The sequence below is a fragment of the Dermacentor andersoni genome, chromosome 8 (assembly GCF_023375885.2).
Source record: "Dermacentor andersoni chromosome 8, qqDerAnde1_hic_scaffold, whole genome shotgun sequence".
NCBI lineage: Eukaryota > Metazoa > Arthropoda > Arachnida > Ixodida > Ixodidae > Dermacentor > Dermacentor andersoni.
In genome coordinates this window covers 146,657,112-146,674,027 of record NC_092821.1, presented here as the reverse complement: position 1 = coordinate 146,674,027, position 16,916 = coordinate 146,657,112, and the positions used below count along the sequence as shown (strand labels likewise).

At 48.0% G+C, this 16,916-nt stretch overlaps 1 protein-coding gene across 1 annotated transcript in view; it reads right to left on the bottom strand.

Moving 5' to 3' along the window:
- Positions 1-16,635, bottom strand: part of LOC126528947 (dehydrogenase/reductase SDR family member 4-like) — a 45,779-nt gene extending 29,144 nt beyond the window's left edge. The window contains exon 1 of the mRNA XM_050176534.3: positions 16,277-16,635. Coding sequence (XP_050032491.2) covers positions 16,277-16,455 — 179 coding nt within the window. The 5' untranslated portion in view covers positions 16,456-16,635. The remainder of the gene's footprint in view (positions 1-16,276) is intronic.
- Positions 16,636-16,916: the final 281 nt, after the last annotated feature.

Sequence of the window (16,916 nt, the reverse complement as noted above, 5' to 3'; positions counted from 1 at the left end):
AACGCTGATGAAGTTAACCGCCGTAACATAGCGACTGAAAAATTAACACACTGCCCATCCCTAAAAATCAGTCGGCCTTCTAAACGAACTTGACTGCTCGAATAAATGCAAATAAAAACTTGTGTTTTTTTTTTATCAATGGGCTCTGTTCATACGTAGCTCGCGCGTTATCATTCGTAAGAACGGCTCCGCCTCCGCTTACGCTAGGTAAAAGGTTCGACTCCCGGGACGCATTCGGTAGTCAAGCGATGAGTCAAGCCCTCCGAGGCTTTGACGGGCCTGCCTGCTACCTGTATTTTGTTTTGTAGAAGGATCCATATTTATTTTATTTATTTATTTATTTATTTACATGTACCTTACAGGCCTTCGAGAAGGCATAGTGTAAGGGGGGAAATACGGTAACATATTAGTATGGAGTCGGGAAAGAAGTAAACATCAGCAACAGAACATGGAAAATTAATACGTTAGCAAATACAATATGTAGAGCAATAACAATAAATGGTAAACAATAACATAATAGCATAATACCATCGTAAACGTTTTTGCATGTTATACAGTAGTAAGTATTGTAAAAAAAAAAAAAAATGGGAGCACTGAAATTCTTTAACATTGCAGAAAAAATGTAAGAAAATTACAAAAGACATGACGTGTTTAGACGGTTGAAACGGCATATTGATTGGTTAGTAGATTGCGAAATGCAGTGTGTTTAGTTTGGCATGCAATGGTATCTGGCAGTGCGTTCCATAAGCGGACCGCACGGGGCAAAGCTGAAAAATTAAAAGCGTGCGTGTTGCCATAAATTCGGGTGTAGCTGAACTGATTGTTCAGTCGTTGTGACGTCGAGGATGCTTTCTTCAGGTTTGATAATGTTAGGCCAACGGTGTGAACAAATCTATGAAATAATAATAGAAGGTAAATATCACGGCGAGTAGTTAGTGGTTGCAACGAAAGATCGATTTTTATTTGGGTTACACTTGACTGGTTACTATAATTTTTAGAAATGAAACGGCTCGCTCTATTCTGGATGCTCTCCAGGAGTTCGATGAGGTAATTTTGATGAGGAGACCATATACAAGAGGCGTACTCAATTTGTGGCCGTACAATAGTTACGTAAGCTAGTTTTCGTAGCGGTGAAGGCGCACTTCTTAAGTTGCGGCGCAGATATCCCAATGATCTGGAGGCGTTAGCTGAAATGGAGGTGATGTGTTTAGTCCATGAAAGATTGTGTGTAAGGAGCACTCCTAAGTACTTATATTCTGTGGTGTGGTCAACTATGTTAGAATCCAGATGATAAGAAAAGTGAGAGTTAACAGTTTTTCGAGAAAAGGAAACTACTTTGCACTTCGACACGTTTAGGGACATGAGCCACGTAGCACACCAATCACTGATATGTGCAAGATCATCTTGGAGTGCCGCGTGGTCAGAGGGACAGTTAATCGAACGGTATACAATGCAGTCGTCAGCAAATAATCGCACAGAAGATGATATATTGTTAGGTAAGTCGTTAATTTGGTATTTGGTATTGGTAAAGGCGATTTGGTATTGGTTGAAAGTATTTGAAGGGGCAGCGCAAGACGACGAAGACAGAAGGCAGGAACACACAGGACAGCGCTGCACTCCCAACTAACTTTATTCGAAGGCGTACACAAACTTACGTACTACAACCCATAGCCGCGTGCTCTCCCATCGATGACGTCATTATCAGTGCGCAGGCAAAAACGCAAAATCCTGTAATCTAATGCTGCACTATGAGGCGGCTTAAAAATTCAAATTCACTGTCATAAAAATTTAAGTATGCCATGCTTACACAACGCGATCCTTTTTTCCTGATATAGTAGGCCTCAATATTCTCCCTCGTAGATTGATTTCTATGCGCGGAAGGTATTGTGGTGTCTTCATAGATGGGGGATGGAGGGTATTTTGTTTGCCTTGATGCACAATTAGGATTGTATCAGTATTATTATTCGTATATGGGAAGAATGCGGAGGTTCCCAACCCAGCGTCCCTCAGAGGCGCGCTGTGTACAGTTCCGGGACACTGAACACAATCAATATGCGACCTTTATTTTTTTTATTCGATTGGATTAAAGAGAGAAAAAAAGAAACACCGAACGTAAAAACGATAACAGGTAAGCATTGAAAAGACAAAAATAAATTAGCCCCACACACGACTTCCTGGATCGATTAGATTCCTAAAGACTAAACTACAAGTACGAGAATAGACTGGCAGAGGGGAAAAAATAAAACCAGTCCACATTGATCAGTCAACCAATCTTCTTCGACCATCGACTAGATTAAAAAAAAAAACACTAAATGTGCCTTCGAGAATATATAGACCAGGAGATGAGTGCCAAGGGTACATTGAAAAAGAGAGCAAGGGAAAAAAAACGTATAATGGCCCGTAAGCCGCTCTGCAGTGCAGCCGACCTTGCAGATAAAGAAAGCAACGCCTTCAAGGACGCAATCCCATACGTAACATTTATCGCGACTTAAGTGTTATTACAAAAATAGAAGTATCAGTGCCTCTCGCGGCTGGCAGATCAGCACAGCGAAAAGAGAGATTACATCGCTCCGAGTATAAGGTGACTGAGAAAGTAAATCAAGGTCACTAATCGCGGATTCAACAGAAGCCCACACGACGCGCTTATATCTATAATCAGGGGAAAGAAATGCAAAAACGAAGATAATCAGCTACATCAAGAACACGAGTTTGCGCAGGGGCTACGGCGACTTCCAGAGGCACAAGCATCGTGCCATGCATGCATTTGCGAAACGCACAGTTTCTCATTATAAAACCGCTCAAACGATTCGAATGAATATCCGCTGCATTTAATTGAAGGAAGTTTTGCAGCATTTAGGAGAACAAGTTTAATTCCACCGACTAAAAAATAAATAAAAACTTCAGGGAGCCCAATGTTGGTTTGGGGCCCTGTCGTCGTGTTTAAAAAAAATTAAATTATGGGGTTTTACGTGCCCAAAACCACTATCTGATCATGAGGCACGCCGTAGTGGGGGACTCCGGAAATTTTGACCACCTGCGGTTCTTTAACGTGCACCTAAATCTAAGTACACGGGTGTTTTCGCATTTCGACCCCATCGAAACGTGGCCGCCGTGGCCGGGATTCGATCCCACAACCTCGTGCTTAGCAGCCCCAATACCATAGCCACTATGCAACCACGGCGGGTGTCGTGTTTACCAAAATTGCCTAACGTTGGTATGCTTTAAGAAGAAAACTTAACAGCACAAATGTTACAGGTTCGCAACACTGCACCAAATACAGATTTAGCAATGCTACAAATTGCAGCTGTTGGGGCACGGGAAACGAGCGAGTTCGAGGCATGGACTTACAGGTTGTACGTGAAGTGGTTACCACATTTACGAGGGCTTTTAAAAAAAGAAAACGAAGAGTCCCACTCAGAAATTAGTGGCCTACTTGAGAGCGGTTCAGAATGCATCAATTTCGAGATGCGTCTCAATAAGTGCAACTTACAAAATTGCGATATCTTTTTTTTTTTCTATTGCTCTCAAAGTTCCAGAATTGTAAACTTGATATTCTTTGGCGATTTACAGCATTTCTTGCGAAATAAAGAAAAGTCGCTCTAAATTAAAAATCTACTCTAAGGCGGAGATGCCAAATATTAACTTCTCTTAAGTGCAACCAACCTAAATGAATACGGTGCAGCGGATGCCGGGCAAAATTATTCCTCCGTTCGCGCGTACTTAGCAGCTCTTATCCCTCTAAACACAAATGGTGCAGCCACTACACGCCCGAATATGCGGCAGTTCCCAAACGCGGAAGACGAGAAGGTGGAAAAAGAAAAGAGAACGCGATGAAGGCTTAACTCGCGTAGTTAAAAAGGAACGACAACGAACGAACGAACGAAGAAAAAACGTGTTTCCAACATAGCACGCGCCCAGCTGGGGGAGCCAACCAGAGGACGAAACATGAGTCAGACGAAACGCGCAGACTGCGCGTGATGAAACAAAAGCCGAAACCGGTGTGCGACCTCCGCGGACGGAGATGCTTTTAAACCGGCCGGCCGCTAACCTCCCACCGGGAGGCTAATAGATAGTTTTAGGTTAGGGGACGCAGCGGCTTGCGTACGCAAGAACTAGGGTCCACGGTACTGCCCATGCCCAGACCGAGACGTAGAGGTCTGCGCATGCGCAGTACCGTGGCCCCTAGTTCTTGCGTACGCAAGTCGCTTGCGTACGCAAGGACTAGGGGTGGCGGTATTGCGCATGCGCACACCCAGACATAGTGTTCTGCGCATGCGCAGAACCATGGCCCCTTGTTCTTGCGTACGCAAGTCGCTTGCGTCCCCTAATGTAAAGCTCCCTAATGCCGCTACAGTGATACCGCGCCCGCGTGGCACCGAAGTTAAAGCGCTCGAAGGAGCAAAGGCGGCGATTTTTTTTGTTTTTTTTTACCGTGTCCGGCAAACGCACGATTTGCATCACACCCTGCGCCTCTTGTCACGCCTATAGCGTAGTCCAGTATGCGTAAGTACGCAGAAGTGATATGGAATAAGCAGAAGAAACAAGAGAGAAGACGACAAACACTTTACGAAACCGAAACTTGACAAGGAAGCCCAGAGAGCTGCTTCTCCTGACGTCATCGGTGACGTGAGAACATGCACGCGTATGAAACTATTTGAACAGGCAAAAAAAAAATGTTTATTGTTAGCATTAAAATGAAAAAAAAAAACAAAGATGAAGAAACACTATAAATTCATCATGAGGCGAGGAGGAAATGCCGGGCGGTGAGCCTTTCCCGTATCCTACATAATACATTCCTCTCGCATCCTTTCCTCCTCTCTTGCATGTCCGACCCGGCACCGTGCTGCTTGAATGTGCTGCGGAACGATTCGGAGATGCTTTTAGCTCGTTCTCCGTGACATTTACGCGGCGTCAGTTCAGAAGGGGTCGTCGGACAACTGCCGTGTAGCCTTTAGGTGCAGCAGCACGGCTACGGTACGCGGAAATTTCTCTTGGCTGAGCGAAAAAAAAAACGCGACGCGCATCATCGGCCACGGTGTGTCTGCCTGTAGTGAACTGTTTCTTGGCTTGTATAGCTTTTTCACTCGACGAAGAGAACCGGCGTCTGTGAATTGCCAGCGCGAATCGGAAAAAAATCTTTCTCACTGTCTGATGGCTTCTCGTGAAAACGAAAACACAAGAGTGCTCGCGTACGGCCGATCCAATTCAACCCCCGAAACATCTAAGCGCCAATCGCTAAACATTTGAGTCAGCCATACTAGAATTTAAATTCTAGTATACTTAAAATCGCTGCGACATGTCTCCATTAGCCTCCTGTACGAGGTCGACGGAATTGCTTAATCAACAGAGCGATCACTGAGGTTGGTAAACCAGCATGACACATATAAGCTTCGTGGCTCGGCGTTCTCTTTTTGCCCTGTAAAGCATGATTATCAAAAGGGGATCGCATAAAAAAGAATGCGACGGCTATTTGCGAGTAGACAATTTCCGCAAGGCGGATGAATGCGTTGTAAAGGACCGGGACGAACAAGACTGAGAAAAAAAGAAGTAATTTCGTTCTTTTGCAAAAGAAAGGAAAGAAAACACAGAAGACGGGATAATGTCGCATAAGACTTCGCATAGGCATGCCACATGCTCGTACCATGCGGCGTACAGAACAAACAGATCTATAACACAGCATGTACCACTACCTCGGACGATCGCGCCACGTGCAGGCGGTATAGCTCGACCACTCGATCGGTTCATACTGTACGGTGTATGCTGTTATTACAAACCAAAACTATTCTACTCGTGGGCGGAAACCTCGTCCAGCAAACAAGGCAGTCGCGCAAAAAACAGAAAAGAAAGAAAAGACGCGTAGCACAAGGCAAGAGGAGGCACACACACACACACAGGATCACTGAATTTGCAACTGAATTTTTATTAGGAAATCAAGAACATAAATAGATACCGTTATCGTTATTGAATACCGTTACTGATTACCGTTACTCATCGTTATTGAACACCGTTACTGATTACCGCTACGCATTATCGTTATTGAATAAGGTTACTAATCATTATTGAATACCGTTACTGATTACCGTTACTCATTATCGTTATTGAATACCGTTACTGATTACCGTTACTCATTATAGTTATTGAATACCGTTATTGATCACCGTAACTGAGTATCGTTACTGATCACCGTTACTGCATACCGTCTCGGAATACTGTTGACAATTCACAGTGTACGCCTCGACGCAGCCTCGACGGAGCCGCGTCCCCCGACCGCGCCGAGACAAGGTCGATCCTCGCGAGTGCCCGCTCCAGTGTGCGTTCGACCCGCAAGGCCAGAGCTGCGAAGGTCTCCCCTCTATCAGGCACGCCGTGTGCGTTACGCATACAGCGAGGCACTTCGTGACGTGTATACATGCGCCACGTTGCGCACGGGCTCACCTTGCGTCGCGAAGGGCGTTGCGACTATTTTTCTCGTATTTTTGTGTTCGTTGCTGCGTGCGCAGACGGCGGGCTGGAGCTTGCGTCGTTGACCGCTTAGGGATGCTGTATTCGACTCGACGCGATTAGCATGCGCTCGAGACGTCGCGGCCGTGGTTCGTATCGGGGATACCTGCGTTAAAAAGTGCTCGCGGCCGTCTTCTTTCTCTCTCTCTCTCAATCACTCCCTCCTTTTACGGCATGCCGAACGCGTTCAGATCGCCACATGGGGAGCGATAACGGCGACCTTCGTGGCGCATTGAAATTAAGATTTACCTAATTAGATTGCGGTGTTTCTCGCGCCAAAACCACGACTTGATTATGCGGCACGCCGTAGCAGGGGACTCTGGATCAATTTTGACCACCTGCGGTTCTTTAACGCCCCGTTTTTCTTTCTCCTTTTTTTTAAGCCAAGCTCTCTTTGAGGACCCTCCCAGCTAGACTTTGCCGACTTGCGAATAGGTCACATACAGAAATAACATTACGCAGATCCATCGGATCTGTTGCAAACAACGTTAAGCGAAGCTATATCGTAACACCTTCCAATAAAATATTACGCAAGGAGAGACACAAGATGTGTACCCCTCGGAGGGCGGGGCACTCCTCAGGGCGCCGTCGTCTGCCCCACACTGTTTAACATCTGTATGATTTGTCTTTCCGAGAGGTTGGCACGCGTCAAGGACGTCAAGCACACCATCTACGCCGACGACATCACCATATGGTTCTCCAGCGGCTGCGAGGGCAGAGTCGAAGAAGCCAGGCAGGAAGCGATCGACGTGATCGAGGAGTATCTCCGCCCCACCTGACTTCGATGCTCCCACGCTAAGTCGGAGCTTCTGCTTTACAGAAAAGAGAAAGGAGGCAGACCCAAAGATTGGAAGCCAGTCTCCAAAAGCAGCATCAGTCATCGCACTTGTGACAGGAGACAATACCTAGGGTCGACGTTATTCGGGCCCTGGGCATGTTTGTCGAATTCAACGGCGGGAACGGAACGGCTCTCCGCAAGATCATCGCAAAGACGGACAACGCATTCCGCCTCGTCCGCTGAATTGCAAACCGGCACCGAGGCATGAAGGAAAACAACCTCCTCAGGCTGATCAATGCCTTCGTACTATGCCACTTCACGTACATGATTTCTATGCACAACTGACTCAGAGCGGAGCGAGACAAGCTTAACGCTCTCATCCGCAAAGTAGTCAAGAGGGCTCTCGGGCTACCCATCGGGACCCACACCAAGGATCTCCTCAAGCTGGGGATGCATAACAACGCCGAGGAGATTGCCGTAGCCCAAGAACGCGCGCAACTCACTCGCCTGAGCACCACAGCGCCGGGTGAACGCATCCTCGAAGAGCTGGGTACCACCCTGCGGGATTCCCGATGGTCAGTACCCCGATCCCTAGGTGCATTCGAGACAAGTTCGAAGTGGCCCTTGTGCCCCGAAACGTCCTTCCCGTCCACAACGAGGGCAGACGCAAGGCCAGAGCTGCAGCCATCCTCAAACAGATCAAGCAACAAGACATTAGAGCAAGCTTCGTCGACGCCGCGGTGTACAGCGATGGGAAGACTTTACCGTCGTTGTGGTCCACTCCAGCGGCAAGATTTCCAATAGCGCCTCGATTCGCACTTCAGATCCCGGAGTCGCCGAGCAAGCCGCCATCGCCCTCGCCCTGCTAGACGGTCGTGGGTCCGAGATCTATAGCCTTTCCAAAACGGCAGTAAGGGCTTTTCAGAAGGGTTGCACCGCCAAGCAAGCGGCTCGTCTTCTTAGTAGCTCGAGTCCATATATGCTCTCACGCATCGTTCAATCCTCTGGTTTCCCGCTCACGTAAGGTCGGTCGATGGTGCTCCCCCGAAGCTCAATGAGTCTGCTCACGTGGCTAAGCGTGGCCTCACCGACCGCGCTTCCTCTGCAAGGAGCGCCGACTCCCCTCCTCCCTACGGCCACATGGACGCCGCTACTCACAACGAGGTTATTAAATTCTTCTAGATGTCTAGAAAGGTCTTCCCCCCCCCCCTCACCTCATGTTGAATAGGTCGCAAGCTATTTCGCTTAGACTTCAACAGACCAGCACATATCCGTGTCTGTCCGCTCTGCACGAGGCTTACCCCGACGTGTATCGCGACGACGCCTGCCCGTCCTGCGGGAAGACTTCTACTCTAGCGCACATGCTCGGGGAATGCGGGTCGACATACCCGAAATTCATCAAGGAGGAGTGGGACTCGCTTCTGCGCAGCCCCGCTCTAGAAAAGGAAGTCCTGACTGTCCAGCGTGCCCCCGACCGGGCCGGTGGGCTAGATAGACCTGCCGGTCCCGACGTGGGACTAGCCGGGTGCGCAACGAGTTTGCGTCCTCGCCGGACCTGCGATTAAGTTTCTTTACTCACTCATTCAGACACACGAGGCCCGCAATTTGATTTATAGTCTGAGTAACCGCGCAAGAAAGCCGTTCACGTTCTTCGCCCGTTGTACAAGTTTTGTGTCATTTGCTTTCGCTGTAACACTCAGGTGACTGTTTCATAACTGCACCGTGTCCTGCAGCACAACGATCAGGTGCATGTCCGGCAAGACGGCAAACAAGCAAGCCATACATTACACTGCCTCAGGGATGGGCACAGTTTCATCACACCATCCCTGGGATCGACCCGGATGACTAACGATCCAGAATTGACTCCGAGATCGGCCCTCTTTATCCGTCGAGAAACCGGCTCTGCAGACGTGTCCAACCCTTGGAAGAAAGCCATAGTGGAATAATGCGCTTCAATGTGCGCATCGATAGCAGTGAGGTTATTAAGGTACCAATTCTTGTTTCGCTGTGTATAATTACATACAAAATAAAGCCGGTTATCGACACATCTGCAGGGCTATGTTCAGACGGCTTTATCAACAGACTTCTTGTATGCGTGCTGCATACAGTGCGTGTGTGCAAGACAGCAGCAGCAGTCCAGGAAGGTAGGCAAAAAAAGCTTCAATTTAAACACGCGAATTCTCCTGCGTATGCCGCCTTGTGATGTACATCCGGCCACAAAATATTACGGACCATGAAATTTGAGACAAAGCTGAATATCTCCGCAACCTCACAGCGCAACCTAGCATTTGCATTTCGGGCATCGCCTAGAATATGTTAACGAAATTTTCGTATACAGTTCTACAGGCTACTGCTACAGGCTGCTTGGAAATTGAACGTTTTCTGTGATCCCGTGGTCCGTAAACTTTTGTGGCCGGGTGTACATATCGCACGCTCCAGCGAGCGGCAGAAACCAATCTCGAAGGCCATGCTTTGCCGTACAGCAAACGACGGAAGCGACCACGTGACGTCATATCCGCCATGTGTTGGGCAGCACGCAAGGACATCCAAGAAGACAGCTTGGCATTTCTCATTACAAGTAATCGACAGTGCCAATAAGTGTTGTATGGAATAATCCGTCCCATGACATGCGATTCTGCTACGAAATATTACTGCACAATATCACCGCAAATATTACTGCATTACCCTGCACAAAACACGCAGGGTAATGCCAAGGAAGCCACCTTAACCAAGGGCCGCACGTCGCCGTATCTCCAAACGTGCAGGGTAATGCACGTTTCATGCCGAGAAGCCGCGCCGATGTTCAACATTCAGAGTTGAGCGTCACTTCCGGCGCGCGATAATGACGGCGTCCTCAGTTTAGTCTCAAAACGGGTACATTTGCGAGTTTATCGTGACGCATCCACTCGTGTTTCAAGCGTAAAATTTTTGCCTGGAGCTGCTCACAATACACCTGAGAACTAGGCTCTTGACGATGCGCCAAATTTTTTGCACTTAGCTTTTCAGGTTCCGGGAAAACCGGATCTGTTGAACAGACGACAAACGGGAGGCAACGACACTCCAAGTTGGCAGGCACAAAGTATGGTATAGCCTTAACGCAAATCCCTTCTGAGCCTGATTTGCGTCGTCCTCTGTCACACCGCCGCGGTATAGCTTATAGTGGCTAGGGCGTTGAGCGCTGTTATAAGCTCGAGGTCGCGAGTGCGAGCCCTGCCGAGGCGGCCGCATTTCGACCGGGGGCGAATTGTGAAAATGCTGGTGCGCTAAAATTTAGGTGCATGCGCGTTGAAGAATGCCAGGTGGACAACGACGGCGCGCTTCTTAATCAGATATATATATATATAAGACCAGCTGAACTGAATGGCGATGTGAATTCGGGTGTTGATTACCTCCTCACGTGGCGCGATTTTGTAGCGATGCCTTTTCCGATGCTATATATTTCTTCCCGCACTTAGTAGTCGAAGCGGCGATCCACCCGCGTTATCAACGGGATCAGCCGGTCGCTAACGATGGATGGTAAGCGTGGTACGGAATCGAGCGAAAGGAACCTGCACAAAACACCGGTGCTGGGGTGGTCACACCACGGCTCTACAAGGCGATATACCGAGGGTAGATTTAAAGGGGAAGTACACTAAAGAGGCCCATTAAGTTGGCACATTAAGGCGAATCACGCTAATGATCGATGGTCGCCATTTTCTGTAAGTAGCTGTGTCCGGAGACAAAGGAGCGCAAGAGAAAGTGCTCGGAGGTGCCGGGATGCGTACAGACCAGCCCTCGGACTATACGAACAGTTAATTACGGACGATAAGTTCGATCCACGCGCAATTAATGCAGCTGATGGCTTATTGGTCAAAAAAGGCCTGCACGCAATAATTTAAACATAGTACAGCGAGTCTAAGCGGCCACACTTAGTGTGATAACAGGCCCGGTAAGCCAGAGAGATACGCAAGAACGAAGGCCAAGTGGCGAAACCATCCCTATGTTACCGCACAGGCCATGACGTCATTACCATCGACAAAGTAGGCCTAAGTCGGGTCTAGATAAGCGTTTATCGGTTAAAAAAAAGGGGAGGAGGGGTGACTAGATTGCGTGCCGGTATTCTGAAACGATCCTCGACTATAAGCTCTTTCTCAGAAAATTTGGTTGTGGCAGTTCATAGCGTTTTCTTTTTTCTTTTTGAACCTAGGTAGGGCATTAGGCAGTACAATAGCGAGAGCTTGGTGGCGCAACCCACCGCCCCGTTCCAAACGGGACGCTCATAACATCCATCCATCCAGTCGAGGTGGAGTGCCGAGTGGAGGGGCCGGGCGTTCTAGGATCACTGTATATCTTCTAGTTACTGCGTGAGCTCCTGCAGGGAGCGTATACAGTAACTCTACAAGACAGTAGACGGTAGCTCCATCCCTCGACAGAAGTAGTAACTGCGCTTAATTCACACTCCATAGGATTTCTTGAAAAGCGTGTAGCGTTTTCTTCAGTCCATGGGTGGCAGTGTGCTCAACTCAGTGAAGTGGAGGAATAACTTTTAGTTGTGGATCATTTGACAATACGGCGATATGTCTGCAGCAAACCGGCCGAAATACCAAGATTTACTCTGAAATCCGCGACGTCGCAGTGCTAGCGCTCTTAACTTTTTTTTTTTTCCGCACGAACGAGTGAAACAAGAAATGTGAAACAATACGTTACCAGTCTAAATTGATTTAGTCTTTCTTCTGAGTGCACCTTAAATGTTGTTAAACAAGATCTTGGACCCTTCGCCCTGAAATTCAATTCAATTCTTTTATTCATATCAATTCTCTTACACCAAAATCAGGCCTACCAAAGCCTCACCAAGGGCTTGAGTGGCAGCGCCTGGCAGACAGCGCACATTAGCAAAACAAATGAAAAAAGAAATGTCGTAACGAACTCAACAAAAAGAAAGGTGCTCTATGTTTGATTATTGGTGCATTCCGCTTCCCCTTTATTTTCATATTATCTTGGTGGGTGCTTGACTAAGTCCTTCCTTCGTTTATGTACAACACTTGCAAATGGCCAACAGCGGTGTTCCAGAAAGGAACGCTTGTCGATTTGAAGACATCCCTGGAGAATGAATATCCATGGCTATTAATTAAAATACCGCAATACTACAGATCATATATGTGTCATGCACGTTTAAATTTGTTAAAAATGCAATAATGTGCGTAGTCAGGTTGGTCCGCTCGTCTGCAAAATTGTGTGCACGAGTGCTCTCGGAGTCAACTTTACAGTACTTGAACTTCCTTGAGGAAATGTGCATGTTTCTAAGTGCTCGCACATATGTGTTTTTCGCGTGTTGTATTGTCTTGCGTGTTTGCTTCTGTGCTGCCGCCTTTTTTTTTTTTGCGCTGGTTTTATTCTTAACAAAACGGCTCACCTATAGCAGAAGCTAAACAGAAGGCAACGGTGACTCACGCACTCAGATACGAAACCATCGCACGCCCTACACACAACCCTTTTTACCACGCAAGGTCTTTCTCAGCTTGAGCGCTATCACCACAACCGACCTCCCGACGTTTCCTTGACGATGGTTTAATAACACGCCAACAGCGACGCTAAGCAGAAAAAAAAAAAGAAGGAAAAAAACGAGAAACAGAAGTTACTGTGAAGGACAGACAGAAGGCGTTCAAGGCGAGCGCAGTTTCGGTTACAATAACCCGAGGAGCTTCATATGAAACTTCAAAGCAGCAAGACAGCACACGTTTCGAACCGCGCTTTCAGTTAGCTGTATATAATTTCTTAAACATTTAATGAAGTTTGCATCGACTGAACGACTGATTGGTTGAGTCAAACATTCTGTTATGCGACCGGCCCGAAAAGAAACGAAAATTTGTCTGCGGCGTGCAAAACGTTCACCTATGCCCCACCGTCTATCACCACAGTGCCTTTTAGTGCCGAACTTTGGCATAGTTGTACCTCGCGAACTTAATTTATTTTTTCGAATCCCCCGACCCACTTACGGCCCCACATTCTTGACCAAGATTCCGCACCTTTCCAAACACGGCGCTTTAGGGGCGTCTATTGAAGGTTACTAAACAAAAAGAATATGCATTCATCGTGCTTTCCACGTATAGCGGAAAGCAGACGAAATTTCCTAACGCGCAGAGGGGCGCGCACGTCTGCTCTTCGTCTGCTCATCGTCTGTTCTTCGTCTCACTTTAGAGCGCCTTCTTTCTTTTATTTCTCCAAAAGCACCCTCATTGCACGCAAGCACAGCGTTCGAGATTTCACGCCGTTCGAAGCGTCGCACGCAATGTACTAGGCGAATAGAAAAATTTCCGCTCCTGCGCTAAGCGAGAGGTACAGAAGAAAAAAACAAAGAAATGAAATAATAAATAGATAAAGAAGTGTGAAGGTAAAACTGCTACAACTATTCGTTCCGCGTCGTTGCGTCGCAAGGTCTCCCCCACCTCCGCGTCCATTTCAAGGACGAATTTCAAGGCATTGCATAACAAAACAGGCGCGCGGGAGTTGTTTTCTTATTACTCCTTCCCCCCGAAGCAATCGACGGCGATTTCAGAACGACGATCTTAATCACCCCGCACTTTGGCTGCTTGCTTAAGGGCTCCTGCAATGTGCGCGAAATCCATGCGAGTGCCCAAGATCATAGGATCCCTGGGCAGAGCCGGTCGGCACGGGATGACGCAAGGCCGGTTCATGGGTCGGGTGTTTCTAATCGGATACGGGCGCAGAAATGAACAAGCGGAACCGAGGGACAGGTACGTTGCACCAAGGACTATACGCACGGTTACGAAAGTCACAAAGTGACACGCGCGGTTGTCACACCCAGAAGTCATTCGAAAGGAGGAAAAAAAAGAAGAAAGGAGAACGTTCGGATCTTCAGTCAAGACGAGGAAACCCTGACACGTACGGCTCCCTAAATGCCTTTGTCTTTCGTGTCGTACGTGCATATTTGTCGAGGACACGGTCAAGCAACACAGCTTTGCCTTAGCGTATACGCGCTAGCGTCTCCTGTTCGTAACTGTATGAAGGTTTCTTACCGCCTTTCGTTAGACGGCGACATTGACAAAAGCAATATGGAGAGAACGTGTCGGCGGGTAAACTGTGCTTTCTATGATTAAATCTACAGGCACTGTCATCTTGAAGGCTGCTAAAAGGAATGTAAAAGGCTCTAAAAAAGCTGCAGCGCTACGTCAGAGAAAGAACTTGACTTTACGTTATCGTCTAGGCGTTTGCAGGCTACATAGGCCCTTTCGTACAAGTCGATGACACCTTGGAGGCACTCGACTGATAACAGACATGCGAAAGGCCGTAAAATCTGTGACGGAGATTCAAATTTCTGGATTTTGGAAAGAAGTCGAGAAAATACTTCGACACAATGTTAACAACAGCGCTAATCTACTGCTTGTTCAAAATACTATAGCTTGTATGCAAAGAGTAGTTCATACGCAATGCCGTTCTAGTCCGATCATCCGCGGATTTGACTTGAAACCAACACCAGACTGCTTTCACGCTTTACAAGCCCGTGATCAGCTATTCAGTGAGGCATCGTCTATATTGAGAAAACGGCTTATGCGCACTGTCTCCCAGCCGCATTACACCCCCCTCCCAATCCCCTTCAAGGTGTGCGATTGCAGGCTTATGTCGTTTCCGATCTCAAACCACCAGGCTGATATGATCGGTTGCATAACAATTAAGGTCAACAACGGCACAACTAGAAGAGCGCGAAAAGCTCTCCGTCTCCCCTTTCTAGTCCGGCGAGTTCGCTATCGGTTGCCTTCTGCTCGCAGCTGACACTGGGAAAATTACGGAAAGATACAAAGCAGGCCAAGTTTATCGGTTGCCTTCAGCTCGCAGCTGACACTGGGAAAATTACAGAAAGATACAAAGCAGGCCAAGTTCAGCTTAAGCGAGGCGTATATCTGGCGTCAGGGATTCGCATTGAGGCAAGAGAGAACTGACGTTCAAGACGGCGTCACTAACAAGCAAGTTGGAACCGTTTCGCATCTCGTGCGCAGACCAGACTTTCGCACCGTCTGCATTGCCCAAAGTGTTTTGCCGATCGGCGTCTAAAACGAAATCATTCGTCTATGATCTGTTCAAATCACTCCGGTGTTGAGCACGCTGTAGACGCCCGAAAATTTTGACTTTCACATCACAATGTACTGCCTCGGCTATGCTCCATACGATACATGCACCCGAGTTCTTATCTTCAGCCCTGATTATCTAATCGGCAACGTTCTGAAGGATTCCGCTCCGCAAGTTCTACACCTAAAACGAGAAAAATAAAATATCAAGTGCAGAATCTATTGAGACGGCCGTCTCCGGAGTCCGCTACAGTCCACCTCAAAAGTTTACGCACTGCGGTATCTAACTGAATATTTCCGCCACCTGGGCAGTACGAAAGCGTGGACGCAACGTAGTTTTGTATGATTCTGATTACTACGGTCACAAACTGCTCGGAAATTCAAAATTTTCCCATATACGGCGGCCCGTAAACATTTAACGTCCACCGTTACAACAGTACGCTCGATAAGCAAACACCCGCCGGCGTCTCGAACGTTCCGCCAAGCACCGGGACCGAAAAGAACTTTCGGACCGCCGCAACAAAACCCAACTTTCGCAGCACGCGAACGAAGCGGCTACGTCAGTCAAGCGAGGGGACGCACTCGAACGGTCACGAACAAGAATGAAAGCATACTGCCGAATCGCACGGACCGCTGCATTCGACGATGAAAAAGAAACAGCCACTCCTCGTTTCTGGTGTGACGTGCCACAGACGTTTATTCAAAAACTGCAAGCATCCTTCCATCGCAAGGTTCTTTCCCGCAATGTCGTCAGCTGCTCAAACAAGGTCCGCCGGCGCCGCATCGGCAACCAAGTCGGCGATAAAAGATGTAACGGAAAAAGTTTAGCCAACTCGGGCACAAAACAAGAGTTTCGCTCGCTTCGCTTCGTGTGTCCTCTCCTACGCGTGTCGTCCTGAGTCGCGAACCGTCAAGGGCTCGAAAGTGCACTCACCCTTCCGTAGACGCCGTTACGACGGCAACTTTCCCCGCAAGCTTCTTGGCGCTCGAAGCGGTCGACATCGACGCCCGCGCAATCGGCGTGGCGTTGGACGAAGAAATCCGAGTCAAGGTGGACAGCATGTGTACGGTGCCCATGTTGCGAGCTTCGTTGATCAAGTCACCGCGTAGCATTCAACGTTCGAACCGCGCACCGGTTGTGACGAAGGCACTGCGCGACGCTGGCTTCGTCTTTGCCACCAGCGCAGCAGTCACGAGACGCTTTTGTCAGGTTCAGAGCAGAGGAGGGACGGAACGAACAGCGCCACTCGCCCATGCGACTCGACCCATCCGCTTGGCTCAACGTGCGTGATGTAGAGATGGAGAGTCCTTGACGCTCGCAGCGCCGCACGAGTGTCGTGCGGGCAAACGAACAACTAGCGAGACGGGGAAAATATTCCGGTTTCCCAGCAGAACGCGGGTTGTTTGAAATAAGTACTAAATGGTTGTTTTATTTACCAATCAAATAGCATTTGATAGAGACTATGTACAGTTGTATACAAAAGGACAAATAAAATAATATATAGTGATAGGTCATGGTGGAAAATAAAAAAAATGGTCGCTTGCGCTGGACACTTCGACGACGTTATTGCAAG